At 51.7% G+C, this 16973-nt stretch overlaps 1 protein-coding gene across 1 annotated transcript in view; it reads left to right on the forward strand.

The window, feature by feature from the left end:
• DNAH17 (dynein axonemal heavy chain 17) overlaps positions 1–16973 on the forward strand; it is a 120533-nt gene that overhangs the window by 38474 nt on the left and 65086 nt on the right. Inside the window, exons 12-20 of the mRNA XM_055408447.2 lie at positions 521–786; positions 1400–1595; positions 2568–2714; positions 6288–6396; positions 6721–6824; positions 9164–9304; positions 10645–10788; positions 12695–12877; positions 15600–15854. Coding sequence (XP_055264422.2) covers positions 521–786; positions 1400–1595; positions 2568–2714; positions 6288–6396; positions 6721–6824; positions 9164–9304; positions 10645–10788; positions 12695–12877; positions 15600–15854 — 1545 coding nt within the window. The remainder of the gene's footprint in view (positions 1–520; positions 787–1399; positions 1596–2567; positions 2715–6287; positions 6397–6720; positions 6825–9163; positions 9305–10644; positions 10789–12694; positions 12878–15599; positions 15855–16973) is intronic.

The following is a 16973-nucleotide window of genomic DNA, read 5'->3' on the forward strand; positions in this document are numbered from 1 at the left end:
CTTTCCCCCCAGAGCACTTTTCAGAGCAAAACAAGCTTCCCAAGTGGTTTCTCTTGCCTGGGTGGGTCCTTGAGGATCAGTGGTCTTCCCAATAATTCTCGTGACAAAGGTATTTCTCAATCCCATTGTAGCACAAGCCCTGGTTATATAAATAGCTGCTTTTCTCCCCCAATTTTTTTAAATGATATTTCTTAACTGTTTAAATCTTCTTTGCCCAAACTCTGATTCCTCTTGGTCCTGGAATGAATTTTTCCTAGACCTTGGACCTAGTTTGTACTATTGGTTTATAAGTTGAATATGTGGGGACCCAGCATACATCAAGATGGAAATCATAGAAGCAGCTGGTTAGCCAGTTGCTACACAGAGGAAACTTCCTGGTGTTGAAGGCACGTGTCTTCCTACTTCTGAAGGCTGACTGCACAGAGTATCCAAGCCGTGGGTGATGCCAGGCACAGGGGAGGGGATGGGCCCCCCTAGCAGGGCCGTCCCCAGCACAGAAGCTTCTCTCATTTCTCTCCAGCTTCTGTACATGTGTGGGGGCCTCTTGGAACGGCCTCTGATTCTTGCTGAGGTGGTGCCCAGGTACTCGGTCATGCTGGAGCTGTTTGACACTGAGCTGGACAACACCAAGATCCTGTATGATGCCCAGATCGCAGCCTCAGCAGATGGCAATATGCCCCCGATCCACAAAAACATGCCCCCCGTGGCCGGGCAGCTCAAGTGGAGCCTGGAGCTGCAGGAGAGGCTGGAGGTGCCCATGAGACACCTCAAGCACATCGACCACCCGTGAGTGATGGCCCAGGCCCGGCAGCGCTCCTCTGTGGACCCAGGGAGAGGGGTCAGGTGCTCGGTCCCCACTCTGAGGCAGGCCCACACCTCCCATCGGCCTTTCCTTCCCAGGGCACAGTCCCAAGAGAGACCCCCCAATAGCGCAAGCCCCCCACTCTGAATAGCTGGCCAGAGCAGGGAGTTGGCCACTGTCACTTGTATTTGGCAGAGCCTAGAAGGCAGGCAGAGGAGCAGGAGAGCTCACAGCAGGATGAGGGAGGCTGTCAGCTTGGGGACAGGAGGAGGGTGTCCTGGGTGTTTGGTTGGAAGGCATATCTGGCTCTCTGGTTGGTCCTACATTGGAAGAGAAGAGAGGAATTAGGGAAGCTGGAGGTTATGAATCAAGTCATGGCCATTCCAGGCCGATATTATAGGGGTTAGCATTTGACCTTCTGGATTAGATGCAACCTACAAGGGGCATCGTCCATTTGCATGTTCAGGGTCTCAACCTGGAAGAAACGAGAGAGCTGGCTAGCTGCTGCAACACCCTGAGGTCTGGAAGCCTCGGTTGGGATGCCCGTGAGGCCCTGTGGGAGACAGTACCTGACCCTTCCCCTAACTCTGATTCCAGGGTCATGTCCAGCGTGGAGGCCAAGCTGATCTACCAGAAATATGATGAGATGATGGAGCTGCTGAGAAGCTACCGTGAGAGGATCTACCAGCAGTGGGTGGCAGGGGTGGACAAGGACTGCCTCTTCAACCTGGGGCAGCCGCTGATCCAGCGGGACCCCGTCACCAACCTCATCCGTGTCAACTTCAGCAGAGCGGTAGGTACCGTCTGCTTCCTCACCAGGCAAGCCCACACGGCTCTCAAGCTCACCCCCTCCTCCCGACAGCACAGATCTATGGGGCTGACGTTTGTGTCACATTTACCCTAAAGGTTTATTATTGAAGTGCTGCTTGAAGTGTGCCTGGGATATGTTTAAGATATGAGACAGTCATAGCATCCTTGAATATAGCTTGAATGAGTGTACTATTTTAAAGCTGGGCTTTCACAGGGTCCCAAGAGGAACCATGAGTTTGAGAATTTAAAAAAAAAAAACAAAGGCCTTTGCAGGATCTGAATAAATAAGCCCCCTGGTCAAGTTGGGGATGCTGGAGGGAATCTACACCATCTGGGGCTGAAACCTGATGGTTAGCCATGTGCCAGGGCAGAAGTGGGAGCAGCCTGGACCTCCACAAGCATGGCCCCACAAAAGTGTGTGTCAGCCTTGCTCGTGAAGTCAGCAGTGATTTCAGCAGGGCAGGGACCCCACATGTGACTTTACCTCTGAAACCGTCTCTCCCACTAACATCCATTCTTTCATTCAACAAACATTTACTAAGCACTTACTTTGTGTATGTGCTTGGGATAAATTAGCGAACCAACAAAGATCTCTGTCCTTCTGGAGCTTGCCTCCTGCAGAGCGAGAAGGGCAGGGGTGGCGGGGGTGGTGGGGGCAGGCAGTGGCGGAAGGGCCAGGAGAAGAGGGGAGGGAGCAATAAACTAGCGTAACAGGTGACACACAAGGCGGTGGTGATTGGTACCCCCAAGAAAGGTGTGGGCAGGAAAGGGGGTCATGGACTGAGCTGGAGGAAGGGGGCATCCTGATCCTGCCAGCAGAGCCTGTCCCCCAGGTGGGCCTCCCCCGCCGCTCCCCCTGGGGGCTGCAGAAGCCTCCCAGGGACAGATCCACATGTGTGCTGCCAAGCGCTGTGCTGTGAGACCTGACCGCTTCTGTTCTCTTCACTCGCCTAAGTTGGTGGCAGTGCTGAGAGAGGTCAAGTACCTGAACTTCCAGCAGCAGAAGGACATCCCCAGGAGTGCCGAGAATCTGTTCTCCCAGTACGAAACCTTCCGGAAGTTCGTGGGCAACTTGGAGCTCATCGTCAGCTGGTACAACGAGGTGAGCTGGTGCCACATTGTTTTTTTGTTTGCCACATTTGGGGGGTTTCGTTTACGACAAAGGTGTACGAGCCCCATGTGGAATAGAATGGAGTACGTTTCCGTGAATGAGAGTGGGTGGAGCCTCCCTCTGGGTGAATCCCTGTCCCTGCCTTTTCCACTTCCTAGAGTGGCCAAGGTCCGTCTAGTCAAGGCTATGGTTTTTCCAGTGGTCATGTATGGATGTGAGAGTTGGACTGTGAAGAAAGCTGAGCGCCAAAGAATTGGTGCTTTTGAACTGTGGTGTTGGGGAAGACTCTTGAGAGTCCCTTGGACTGCAAGGAGATCCAACCAGTCCATTCTAAAGGAGATCAATCCTGGGTGTTCATTGGAAGGACTGATGCTAAAGCTGAAACTCCAATACTTCGGCCACTTCATGTGACGAGTTGACTCACTGGAAAAGACTCTGATGCTGGGAGGGATTGGGGGCAGGAGGAGAAGGGGACAACAGAGGAAGAGATGGCTGATGGCATCACCAACTCGATGGACACGAGTTTGAGTGAACTCCGGGAGTTGGTGATGGACAGGGAGGCCTGGTGTGCTGTGATTCATGGGGTCGCGGAGAGTCGGACACGACTGAGCGACTGAACTGAACTGAGAGTCGCCTGCATTCCTGGGCTGGAGGCCACGTCACACCACCTGCAGATCACGGCACCTCCACTTCTGTCGTCACACTCCCTTCTTCTCATTTGTTTTTATCAGCTCCCTCTTATAAGGACCTTGCCATCCAGTTGGGCCCACCTGACATCAAGGTCCTTAACTGAATCACACTGCAAAGCCTCTTTTGCCAAAAGTGACGTGACACAGTATCACAGGTCTTGGGAATTAGGAAGTGGCCATCTTTGGGGGCCATTATTCAGCCTATCATAGACGCCTCATCCAAAAGGGGCCAATGAGTTTCTCTCTCCTTGAAGCCTGGGAATTAGGTTTTTAAAAATATTTGTTTGTTTCTGGCTGCGCGGGGTCTCTGTTGCTGCACGCGTGCTTCCTCTCGTTGCAGGCTTCTTGTTGCTGTGGCTTCTGTTGTTGCAGAGCATGGGCTCTAGGTCTGAGGGCCTTTGCAGCACGTGGGCTCTGCAGTTGTGGCTCACGGGCTTAGTTGCCCCGTGGCATGTGGGATCTTCCCTGACCAGGGATCAAACCTGTGTCCGCTGCATCGGCAGGCAGATTCTTAACCACTGGATCAGCCGGGAAGCCCGAACCCTGGGAATCTGGAACTGGGTCCCAGCTTCATTTACCACTGGAGTCTTGGGGCAGCAGAAAAACCAGAGCAAGCAGAAACGGGCTGCAGAAGGAAGGGAGTAGTCGGACACGACTGACCAGAGAGGCCCCGAAAGTGGCCTGTGAACCATGAAATCCCAGGGCCTGCCTTAAGTGCATGTCCTTGAATTAGCTTCTTTCAGAATCAACTTTCTTCAGGCTCAAAGAAGACCATGTTCATCCACTCCCTAGAATGCAGCCCCAGCCATAGCATTTAGGAAAAATGGAGGAAGCCTTAGAGATGCAATCACATGGAAAAATGTTCATGAGTTACTTTCAGTGCAAGAGGTTTTTGGATTCTTTTTACAGTGATGCAATCAGAAACAAAAAACCCAACAAATATTAATTAGAATAAAATGGAAAACTATCTTCCACTTCTGTATTTCCAAACAAACCCCAACCAAGCACATGCTGGGGAAGCATGTTAGCTTCAGCAGTGAATGACATTGTTCAAAAATGTTCGACAAGAACGGACAAATATTAGGCAATGTTAAGACAGGACCTGGAGTTAAGTGTCTACAATGACCCTTATTATTGATACTGGCTCCCCTCTCTGGTGATGCTCCTGAGGTCCCTTAGATCAGGGGTCCCCAACCTCCAGGATCTAATGCCTGATGATCTGAGGTGAAGTTGATGAAATAATAGTAGAAATAAAGCGCACAGTAAATGTAAAGTGCTTGAATCATCCCCAAACCATCTCTCCGACCCCCGTCGGTGGAAAAATTGTCTTCCACGGAACCAGTCACTGGTGCCGAAAAGGCTGGGGATACTGTCTTTAAATGCACTTCTTATTCTTAACATAGTTTCTGTTGTCGAGAGAGACCCCAGGCCCCCAAACTACTAATATCCATTAATGTCTGAGCTAGGCAAGAGTTGGGGAGGGGGGTGAAGCTTTAAAGAATCTCCTGGGAATGGGGTGAGGGAGATGTCTGGGAAAAATGCCCTAAAGGTGTGGATTTGTAACATAGCTGTTGAAAAGTACTAAACAGGGCATATTGAGAGGATCCCATCACCGTCAGCTTTGTTTACTGTGGGCAATCACAAAAGGGTAATAATATTTAGCTCTTGTCTGGGCTATTGGTATAACTGTTTAATATATAAAGGTTGATAAATGGAATCAAAATTTCACATTGACTCACTTTATAATCCTGTCAGTGCTCTGTTTTGCTTCTGTCTGCTTTCCACTGGTAATAGCCATTAAGCTTTATTTCTCTGCCCACACTGTACCTTTTCTAGGAGTTCATTGTTTGAAAAGGAGGATGTGGGTGGGGGAGGCTCCATTTAAAGTACTACCTATATGTCAAGGGTTCTTGTGAAAGGCAAATAGCATCTAACATGCAATTTAATTTCCATGTACATTCCTCAATTTATAGAGTAGACCTATCCTTGAGAACCTTACGTGTAAATCAAAATGTTACCAGATAGGACAATATTCTGAAGGCACAAATGGTGCTTATTATTTAAAAGAATAATTTATATTTAAAAAACTGTGTACACCCTCCATCTGTTTTTCTGTTCTGTGAACTGATGCTTTCAAGCGTTACATGAATTTCTTAGCTCGGGGCAGACCCAGATCAAGCCTGTGTGGAACCTCCCTTGCAGTTCACTCTGATGCTTTAACTAGTGGAACGGCTTCTCCACAGATCCTGGACCTCCTCTGTATAATCACATTTCAAGCCTTAGATCACGGCCCAGGCGATGTTCTGAGAAATGCCCCAGAAACGTCCCAGTTCCAGGGTGTATTCCGATTTCCTTTTTTATGATTCTAAGCTTCCCCAGTGATTGAGTGGCAGAGAATCCGCCTACAATGCAGGAGACTAGGGTTTTATCCCTGGGTTGGGAAGATCCCCTGGAGGAGGGCGTGGCAACCCACTCCAGTACTCTTGCCTGGAGAATCCCATGGACAGAAGAGCGTGGCAGGCTACAGTCCACAGAGTCATAAAGAGTTGGACATGACTGAAGCAACTGAGCACAAGCCAAATTTTTTAAGTTTTGGATTATATACACATTGTTTTTGCATTAGTGAATTTCCTCCTCTTTCTATCCCATAACATAAATGATTCAGAGTTAAGCATATACATAAATCCTTGATGATAAAAAATATAATTTTAAAAGTTGGAATCTCCTGAACTTTGTGCATACAATTCCCAGTTAAATCACACTAACGGTAGCTGGTTTGGTTGGTATTGAGTAATAAACACCCTTACCAGGAGACGATTTTAAATCTACTTGCATTTGGAACAAATGCCCTGAAACTATAGTCCTTGTTTTGCAGATAAAGACCACCATGAAGAGTGTAGAATTTCCACTGATAAAGTCAGAGTTGGAAGCAATCGATGTCAAATTATTGAATGCTGAGACGACGCTGTTCTGGAATGGCGAAGGTGTGCAGGCAATATTTATTTCCCTTTGAGTTACGCTTGGGTGAGAGGGACGGTGAGGAGGGGTGTCCAACCCGTCGGGCATCTGGAGTTCTTGTGGAATCAGTGATCCGCCCACTTGGGGACGGGGGAGGTCCTGATTCCGAGGGGGCAAACGCTGTGTGTTATCCCTCAGCGCTGCCTTTCTGGAAGTTCTCCACCATTTCCTCTGCTTCAGGCTCCAGAGAGGCAGAAGGACTGGCCCAGAGCTGTGTCACAGTAATGATTGTCAAGTCAGCCTTTGCTAGATCGTTCCTTTTCTAAGATCCCTTCATGCTTCTTTCTCAGGTGTGTTTGAATATATTCAAGAGATGCGAGAAATTCTACACAACTTGCAGAACAGAATACAAAAAGCAAAGCAAAACGTAGAGGGGATTTCCCAGGCCATGAAGGTGAGTAACCCACAAAGCGCAGCGTGCATGTGTGTGCTAAGTTGCTTCAGACGTGTCCGACTCTGCGACCCTGTGGACCATAGCCCACCAGGCTCCTCTGCGCATGGGATTCTCCAGGCAGGAATACTGGAGTGCGTGGTTGTGGCCTCCTCCAAAGGATCTTCCCCACCCAGGGATCAAACCTGAGTCTCTTATGTCTCCTGCATTGGCAGGCGGGTTCTTTACCACTAGTGCCACCTGGGAAGCCCCAGAGTGGGGCTTAAATAGGGACCTGGGAGAGAGTCCTGGGGTAACAGGCCCCTCGGAGATGCTCATTTAAAGTGCCCAGGGCAGCGGGGACCTGCTGGGTGAGGCTCAGAGCCACAGAACGGTGATATCAGGGTGGCCCCAGGGCAGAAAAGCCCCAGGTCCCTATGCAGAGTTCCATTCCATTTGGTTCTGTTGAGCTCAGCAAATGTGGGGGCTGCGCCCTCTGCCAGGCGGATACCAGGAATGAGGGTGTGCGATCAGGGAAGAGGCGCTAAGACTCAGCCCCGCTGGGAACATGTTCATCATTCAGTGCAGAGCAGCACAGGTCCTTTCTCTCAAGCCCAATCCAGAAAACTGGGGGACAGCCTTCCCTGGCACCCCCTCCCCAACATGGTCTGTCATCAAGGCCCGAATCTGCAGACACCTGCCATGGGCCGTCATAATCTGTTCATTAGAAAGCATCTCATCTGTGTTGAGACGTCTTTGGCTCATCTCGGTATGAAACTGTTTCCTGCGCTATAGTTCACATTCATTTCATCACCATCCACTTAGATGTAACTCAATAAATCGTAGGCAAAAGCCACCCACTTTTTTCTGATTCTATTTTCATTTGATCAGACTATTTCCTCAAGTCATTGCCTCAGAAAGGATGTATTGATGATCTGCTTTCTGAATCCTTGCTTGTCCAAAGCTCTTTGTTTGGATCTCACCTAGCTTGTCCAAATAAAGAATTTTTTGATACAGTTCTTTTCTTTCAGTAGTCTAGAAAGATCTCTATATTCATCTGCTCTGGCCACTATAGCAAAGGACCAGAGACTGGGCAGTTTACACGGCAGAAGTGTATTGTCTCACAGTCCTGAAGGTGAGAAGCTCAAGACGAAGGTGCCAGCAGGTTGGCTCCTCCCGAGGCCTGTCTCCCGGGCACGTAGATGGCTGTCTTCTCCCTGTGTCCACTTCAGCTCAGTTCGGTCACTCAGTCACGTCTGACTCTTTGTGAGCCAGTGGACTGCAGCAACCAGGCCTCCCTGTCCATCACCAACTCCCAGAGCTCTCTCAAACTCACGTCCATCGAGTCAGTGATGCCATCAAACCATCTCATCCTCTGTCATCCCCTTCTCCTCCTGCCTTCAGTCTTTCCCAGCATCAGGGTCTTTTCCAATGGGTCAGGTGGCCAGAGTATTGCAGCTTCAGCTTCAGCATCAGTCCTTCCAGTGAACATTCAGGACTGATTTCCTTGAGGATGGACTGGTTGGATCTCCTTGCAGTCCAAGGGGCTCTCAAGAGTCTCAACACCACAGTTTTCTCTGTGTTCTAATTTCCTCTTATAAGGACACCAATGATATTGGATTAAAACCCGTCTTAATGACCTTACCTGAATCACCTCTTTAAAGGCCTGCTCTCAAATGCAGTAACATCCTGAGTGTTAGAGATTAGGACTTCAGCATATAAATCTGGTGGGAGACACAGTTCGGGCTACAGCCACCCCATCTCATAGCCACGATGCTGAGAAACCTGACTGTGGTACGACTTCCCTCTGCTGTCCCTGTTCTCTCCGACCAGAGGCGGATAGAGCCCTTGGTCACAATCAGGGCTCAGACACATCACCAGAGTGTGTCCAGACGTGTGTCTCCTTTTGTTAATGTTCCCTGGATTCACAAGGAGCTTTTAATCTGAAAACAGCAGCATGTCCCCAGTCCCCAGGCACTTCCTCCAGTCACTTATTCTCTCCCTTGTGTCCCTTTGTCCTGGACACTGAGCATCTTCACACACGTCTCTGGATCCAGCTGCCATGTCTCCTTACCTCCAGCTCCTGTGGTTCCTGATGAGAGGGTCAGATACTGCTTTCCCTAGGCAGGCTCCTTCCAGGCCTGTTTGGGGAAAATGCCCAGGGGTCTCTCTGTGGTCCCCCAAGGCCCCTGTTAGTTTTGAGTCACATCATTGAAGACTCTCTTAACGGTGCTTGGCGGTCCCTCAGCCTCTGTGAGGCCCACCTGGGGCGGGGACACTTACTCCCAAAGGTATATTGGGAAGGAGTGAGACTGGAAGCTTTTTCTCCAGGCGCTTTTCTCCTGCTCATGTTTTCCCTCCAGGACTGGTCAGCCAACCCAATGTTTGAAAGGAAGGACAACAAGAAAGAGGCCCTGTTAGACTTGGATGGGAGGATGGCCAACCTCAACAAGCGCTACACCGCAGTCAAGGATGCTGGCCTGAAGATCCAGGCCATGGTGGCGGTGAGAAGATGCCCGGGAAGGCCTTAGAGAGCCCACATGCTTTCAGTAGCCAGGGAGGAAGGAGCAGGGTGGGGAGGGGGCTGGAGTTTTCATAAAACGTCAGATGTCTGCAACCTTTAATCCTGGAGTCTGATTTTATAACAGCAGGCTCTTCTGACCCCTCACCTGGAAGCCCGATCCTCTGGTCACATGTATGTCTTTCTCTAAGGATGTCAGAGCCTCCTCCCGCTACATAAATTGGTGTGGACCAGTGATGTATTTCTACAGGGTCCCTGGGGGTAGCTGAATCTGGGACCAGCAGGCCACCTTGGAGGAGGGTCTGCTGAGCTGTTCTTACGCTCATCATTGCAAGGTCCTTACTCCCATGGACTGACTTGACTAGGCCAAGAGATAATTTGCTTCCAGGTCCTCTTCCTTTGCCCTGGTACCAGAAGGTCCCAGGAAATTAACCTGTTAAACAGCAAAAATGTTACTTGAAAGAGTTAACTGATTAACCTGTTAACACTCCCAGATGTATTGGAAACAATACGGGAGAAAGAAATCTGGCTCAGGGTCAGGAAGAGGCTTTGTCATCACATACGTTTGCTAGAGTCCTCGACTCCCATAATAGTCATGTAAAGCATTGCTCTCTACCTTACACTGAAGCTGTTTAAGCCTGTGTCTTCTCTCCCCTATTAGAATAGAACTGCCTGAGGGTACAGACTGGGTCATGTTCATCTTCATGTTTCCCTGTGGCTCTCGGTATCTTACAGATTCATCTACCCACCCACCCAACCATTCACCCATCCACTGCTCATTCAGCCATCAACCCATCTGTTCATCCACCCAACCGTTCGCCCACTCATCCACCCACCCACTCATCCATCCACCCACCAGCTCCTGCTCTGCTCCAGATATTTGGCTTAGTGCTGGGGGTATAAAGGGGTAAAGGACAGTCAACTCCTGTCCTCACGATGCTGGTCATCAAGGGGAGGTACAGACCAAAGACAAACAATCATTCAGCATTGTCACCTGTGCCATCACAGGCACAAGTAATCGGTCACTAGAGGGAACACAGGTGGAGGATAGGGACAGGAACCAAACCTGAGATGAACGGGGGTGGTGATCAAGGAGGGTCAAGGAGAAGGCGGCCATACCTGGCATGAATGGGAAGGAGCAGCCTAGACAAAGACACTGACCTAGGAGGAACCTGGCACGTTCAGGAAGCCAAAGTCAGAGCCCTGTGTGTGGAGTGTGTGGGTGAGGACAAGGGTAGTCCAGAAAGTCATTGGATAAACTGACTAAAGAGGGAGCAGGTAGACCCAGTGAAACAGCAGTCAGCCGCGTGGTTCTGTTTGCAGGAAAATGCAGAACTCTTCAGAGCGGATACAACAAGCCAGTCCTGGAAGGATTACGTCAACTACATTGACAGCATGGTCTTAGATGAATTTGACCAATTCATTCGCAAGTCTCTAAATTACCTGATGGACAACATGGTTGCAGATGTAAGTGACAGATGTGAGATTTATGTATATGCGTACACATAGATATGTGTTATAAACATGAGATAAGGTTTACATTGGAATCTATAATCTGTGGTTTCCTGATGAAAGAACGGACTTATTAAAATCTGCCCAGGGTGACCAGCTTGTCCTGATTTCAAACCTGAAAGTCCTGCACCCCAGGACATCTGGTCACCCTCAATGTGCTGCAGCGTAAATGGGCTAAGCATACTGCCACAGAGCTGAGCTGACCTATGTTGCTGTCGGGTGAGGAAAAGCAGGCATCCCTGGCCCCTCCTCACATTGACTGGGGGTAGGATGTGCCCTCCTGTTGGCAGCGTCATCCACCAACCCTCTCCACCCTCTGCTGCATTGAGCAAAAGCTTAAACCAGGTCAGCAGAGTGGGTTTGCTGGTTAACTGCATCCTGGCCTGTTCTCCCTGAGCTGTGCCCTGCCTGTGTCTTTTTCACTACAGGGGCTCCCAAGTGACTTTGGATACTGCCCAGGAGGGCAAGAGCAGAGACTCAGCTCACTCTCAGGAGAGGGTAGTGGACACCACAGTGAGACGCCCTGACACAGCTGCAGAGGGTGGTTGTCACCAGAGCATCAACAGACCCCAGAGTCTGCTGGTGAAAGTAGACAGCACTACTACCTGTAGGGCTCACCAAGGGCTTCCCTGGTGACTCAGTGGTAAAGAATCTGTCTGCCAATGCAGGAGATGTGGGTTTGATCCCTGGGTGGGGAAGATCCTTTGGAGAAGGAAATGGCAACCCACTCCAGTATCCTTGCCTGGGAAATCCCATGGACAGAGGAGCCTGGCGGGCTACAATCCATGGGGTCACAGATGAGTCAGACACAACTTAGTGACTAAACAACAGCAAGGACTCAGCAAGCAAGGTATAGCAAAGCAATATAAGCAATGAAGGTAGCTAATGTGTAGCATTTATCCCTACAAAGAGAGCAGGCACAGTCAAATGGGTGATGAGGCCCTGATAACAGTGTCCTGCCTAAAAAGTCCCAGGGAGGCTCTGTATTTGCAAGTGGCCAACCAGCAGAAGTGGCCCCCCCAAGACAGAGGCTTAATAAAAGTCTGCTCAGCTGAGTTCATGACAGCTGACCTCTCCCACTTAGCTCACTCAGGCACTAATGCAGACCCTCCCCCAGTCATAGAGCTGGGGGGGTTCTTGAGCTGGTCACACGCAGGGCCAGCAAGGACTACATTTGGAGGAAGGTTAGTGGCTGTGAAGCAGGTCCCGAGCACCCGTGGGCCTAAGCCTGCACTATTGAGTTTTATTGGTGCATTGGGCGGTCTCCATCCTGTCCTCTGACACCCAAGACCACACCTAGGATCTGCAACCTCACAAGGAGGATCCAGGAACAGACAGGGTTACAGTGTGCCCTCTTTGTAAACAGGACCTCTGTGGAACGTGAGGTTTGTCCTTTCTGGAGCTCAGCAGAGGCCATCCTGCCTGGCTGGGATTCCCCCCCGCCCCCACCCCACACGCTCTGTATGTTAACTACCCATCTAATCCCCACGGTAACCCAAAGAGATGGGGACAACAGTTGCCTCTGTTCTATGAAACGAGTCTGCTCACTTTGTAAATCTAGGGAAACGACAGCGAGGTTCTCACCTGAGACCGCGCAGCTGGTCAGTAGCAGATTTGGGCTTGAACGCAGGCAGTGGGTCTCCTCGGCGCTCGGTCATTGCCGCCCCGTCTGGCTTGGACACCCAGCCTGGGCTTGGCCTGGTGGTGCTGCATTTGGCTGCACAGTTCTTGCTCATGGGCCCTTGTTGGGGAGTGTGCTCTCTGTAGCAGTCCCAGCCAGCAGGAGCCAGCCCTAGACCTTGTTTGGTGCCTGGGCGAACATCAGGCATCAAGAACAGTTAGCCATAACACCCTGTTTTAGGAGAGCGTCGCGCCACTGTTCGAGGTCCGCATGGAGCTGGAGGACGACGGGCTGGTCTTCAGTCCATCCCTGGAGGTGGGTGGGGACCGAGGCTTCCTGGCGCTGATTGGGAGCCTGGTCACCGACATCTACAACGCAGCCAAGCTCATCCCCAGACTGGCCAAGGGCAGGATGCACTATAAGGTCAGTCTGGGCTTGGTTACGGCTCCACCACTTTCCCTGCCACCAACTGCTACCCGGGGTCAGAATCACCTTACTGACGTGGCAGCGCTTGGTCGCGTGTGTGTGTTTCATGGTGGTGGTCCCGGGTGTGATGAGGAACCCAGGGGCTTCCATTCTGTCAGGTTCCCAGAGTGGACCTGTCCTTGCTCGACCTGGTTTTCATTCCCGCAACACCTCCCCACCCACAGCGAGAGGCCAAATGTGCTTTCCCGCCCCACTTCCTGCTATTTCCCTCCCTCCTGTAATTTACAGTCTGTGATCCTCGGAGCATGCAGGCTCTTTGACAAATGTGCCTTCCACTGGTTCCCACACCCATTTGCTCTGAATGCATTAAATACCCACTCACAACATAAAACACAGATCAGATCCTGGGGATGCAAAGGCAGGGGAAATTCAGCCTCCCTGAAGGGGGAGGTCTGAGAAGGTGTGCTTGATGGAACATGGTTTGTGGGGCAGTTAAACAAACGTTGGAAAAGACCTAAATGACCATCAAATACAGGAGTCCTTCAGTAGCTTCAGGCCCATCCAACAAAGGCATCTAAATGAGTCACAAAAGGGAGCCTGGGATGGAAGGAGGCTCGTGACGTGTTATCAAGTGTTTATCAAGCTGTGGAACTATGTTTAGAATGTGACTTCATTCATTTAGGCAAACAAAAGCCTGTCTTCCTAAGGACGCACTCCAGACTGTCAAGTGCGCTCACTTCTGGGAAACAGGCCGGGGGCAAGGGAGGCGGGGGGACAGCGGACATGAAGGGGCTTTTTGTTTCGTATGCTCTGCCTTGCTTGAACTTCCTGATGACGGGCGCGTATTATTTATAATAACAGACATTTCCAGCAAGATGCTCTGTACTGTCAGGGACAGGTATGTAAGCACGTGCGTGTAGTGACTTGAGGACAGGAGGAAATACCTGGCCGGGTTAAGGACAGCTTCCCAGGGCAGCTGACCTGCATTCTGAGTCGCGAAGGACGGGAGGAGATTCCCAGGCAGAGAGAACGGTTTGAGGATTCCTGAGCCACACAGAGGTAGTGTTCCAGGCCCAAGTACACACAGCGAGCTGCTCTGGAACTTAGCACAGAGTGAACCACACCACCAGCGATCCACCCAGGCACAGACGTGTGGGACCCAACGCAGGCCGATGAGAGCCGGAGCCCGACATGTGGCTCTAGAATCTGAAGGGCCACACGTTTGGGTCTCCTCCACCTGCCCTGGGGTCCTCACGAGATGTAGCAGGACAGAGCAAGGAGGAGTTAGGGTCCTGGTGACCCAGCCACACCCCAGGCTGTGCACACCCCGCCCTGGTCTAATTTTCAGGATTTTAATTTATTGAGGCAACTGAGTGACTACAGACAGAGGTCAGTGCCACTGATAGAAAACGTAATGTTGCTCATAGCTCCCCGAGAAAGGAGAGGCGCGGTCAGCCACGCGGGGGCGAGCAGCAGGTTTGGTCAGGAGGCAGGAGGATGGAGGGAAGCCCAGGCCAGAGGCTGGTAGGGCTGGGAAACTGCTCCGGACGGACCCCGGGGTCATCTCTAGTTAGCTGGTACCTGGCGCTGGGGTAACGGAGCAGGGGGAACATGGGCTTGGGATATGAGGGTTGGTTAGATGAAGGAGGTGGTTGGGCGTTTGACTGGTTTGCACAAGAAAGGCGTGCCCCCATCCCAGCCCTTTGCGCTCTCAGAAGTGGCTGGCCCTGTGGGGGGCAGTCTCTCCCCAGCCAGCAAGAATTTGTTTTTCTTCTTTTTTCACCGCACCAGGCAGCTTGCGGGATTTTTAGTTCCCTGACCAGGAATCGAACCCGGGCCTGCAGCAGTAAGAGTGCTGAGCCCTTAACCACTGGACTGCCAGGGAATTCCCAGCAAGATTTTTTAAGACGCCAAAACTTCTTATTGCTGCTGCGTCATCACTCAGTCATGTCCGACTCTGTGTGATCCCATGGACTGCTGCCTCCCAGGTGCCTCTGTCCATGGGATTCTCTAGGCAAGAATACTTGTTAAGATAGAGAAACTTCAAAAGACATGTTTCATACACACCCTCCACCTTGAGATTTTCCGGTTACGGGAGCTAGTCACTATTTTCGATAAGACAAGTTTGGATTGCGCTTTCTGTCTCTTGAAATGCAGCAGGCCTTGTCCAGCCAGGGCCTCGCTACTCCTGCTGCAGCTGTCCATGTGGTCTCCATCAGGGCCTCAGATATGGGCCTCCTCTCAGCGCAGGCCCTTTGCCGTTTCTCTAGCTCTTCACCTCGCGTCCATCAGCTCTCAGACCAACGACCACTTCCTCAGGGGGTGTCCCCCAGCCTCCTCCCCACTACATCTGAACACAAGGATGAGGGTCATGATGACTCAGGTTCTGGTTCGCTGATAAACGTGTGACCCCAGTCCTGGACTGTCCACATCCCCGGGAGCCCTGTCCACACTCCCAGTGCCCCCTCCCACTGCGTGCACACAGCAGGTGAGTAGCTACTAAATAAATGAAGCTATGGGCAAGTCATCCTGGGGCCTGCCAGGCAAGAAGTCACGTCCGGCGTACCTTCACGTGGGAGAACGTCGCCAGTGGGCAAGTGTCCCCTCCTGTCATCTCGGGAGGCTAGCAACACTTGAACCAACAGGGAGCCGCTCTCCAGGTCAGGGAGACCACGGGGCAAAGCCCTCACCCGTCTGTTCCCCTCCGGCCCGCCTGCAGACCGACCTGGAAGACATGACGGACCTCATAGAGATGCGGGAGGAGATTTCCAACCTGGTCATCAGCGCCATGAAGGAGGCCGAGGAGTACCAGGACTCCTTCGAGCGCTACTCCTACCTGTGGACGGACGACCCCCAGGAGTTCATGAGGAACTTCCTCACTTACGGGCACGCCCTCAGCCGGGAGGACTTGGACGGCCGACCCGAGGAGACCCTCCCCAAGACGCCGCCCACCCTCGCCCAGTTCCAGCAGCAGGTGCGTGAGGACCTTGCCCACTGGTTTTCTCGCTTCTGGAATCAACCACTCCCTCCTCACCCCCGCTGCTGTGGAGGGGCCCTGGGTTTGATTGAAAACGCGGGTGAACGTTTTTTTAAAAAATGTAGGTTTTATTATTATTCAAGTATGGAGAGACCAACACACCAGCAGACAGCCACCATAGAAAGAGGGTTTGTGACCCATGGGTCCCTAGCAAAGGGGTGACTCCGGGCCATAGGTGTCGCCAGCGGGGCGCCAGGGTCAGGAGACACAGAACGAGGGAACAGCGTGGCCAAGAACTCGCGCTAGGGTCCCCATAGGAAGGAAGAAGCAAGGTGGGGCACGCCGGCTTCGGGTGGGCCAGTTTGAATCATTTCAGTGACTCGGGGGTATATGGGCTGTCTCAGGTTGTCAGGTACCTGGCCCCCTGGGTGATATCCGAGCAGGTGGACGGTGGTCAAAATTGGGGTGCGGACTCTGGTTCGTTGTTTGCACATGGAACAACATGGTCCTGGGGTGGGGGGGATTGTCTGCTGTCTCTAGGAATGAGCCAGCCTGTGACTAGGGGCGGGCTTGTCCCTCTAGAGTCAGCAAGGCCACCGATGCCAAAGCATCAGGAATGCAAAGCATGATGGGAATTTCCTGGTGGTCCAGCAGTTAGGACTCGACTCTTCCTGGGTTTGCTCCCAGGTCAGGGAACTAAGATCCCTCAAAAGGCATGGAGTGGCCAAAATATATATATATTAGAACACAAGAAAACGTAATGAGTTTATAGACCTTCGTGTCTTTTCCTGAAGCTCGGTGAGGGTGGCCCAGCCACAGGGGAGATGCTCAGGGTGGGGGACACAGTCTCTCCCACAACAGGGTGGGGGGGACAGCTGGCTGCCGATCTTGAAAGCCTCGAGGACAGGTAGCAGCACAAAGCTGGCTGAGTTAAGGGTGCCCCGTGGCACCTGGGACCCCTTGCACCCCTTGGAACTTTGGTCGTGCCCTCCTTCAGAAGCCCTCCTTCAGAAGGGACCCAGTGATGTCCCTTTCTGACAGCCTGTATCCCGCGTTCAGTGATAGACTTCTGGGCCGCAGGGGCTGTAGGCTGGGGCTGGGAGAAGGAAAGGTGCT

Source organism: Moschus berezovskii, chromosome 20 (assembly GCF_049115385.1).
Source record: "Moschus berezovskii isolate FMDL1 chromosome 20, NW_MosBer_1.0, whole genome shotgun sequence".
NCBI lineage: Eukaryota > Metazoa > Chordata > Mammalia > Artiodactyla > Moschidae > Moschus > Moschus berezovskii.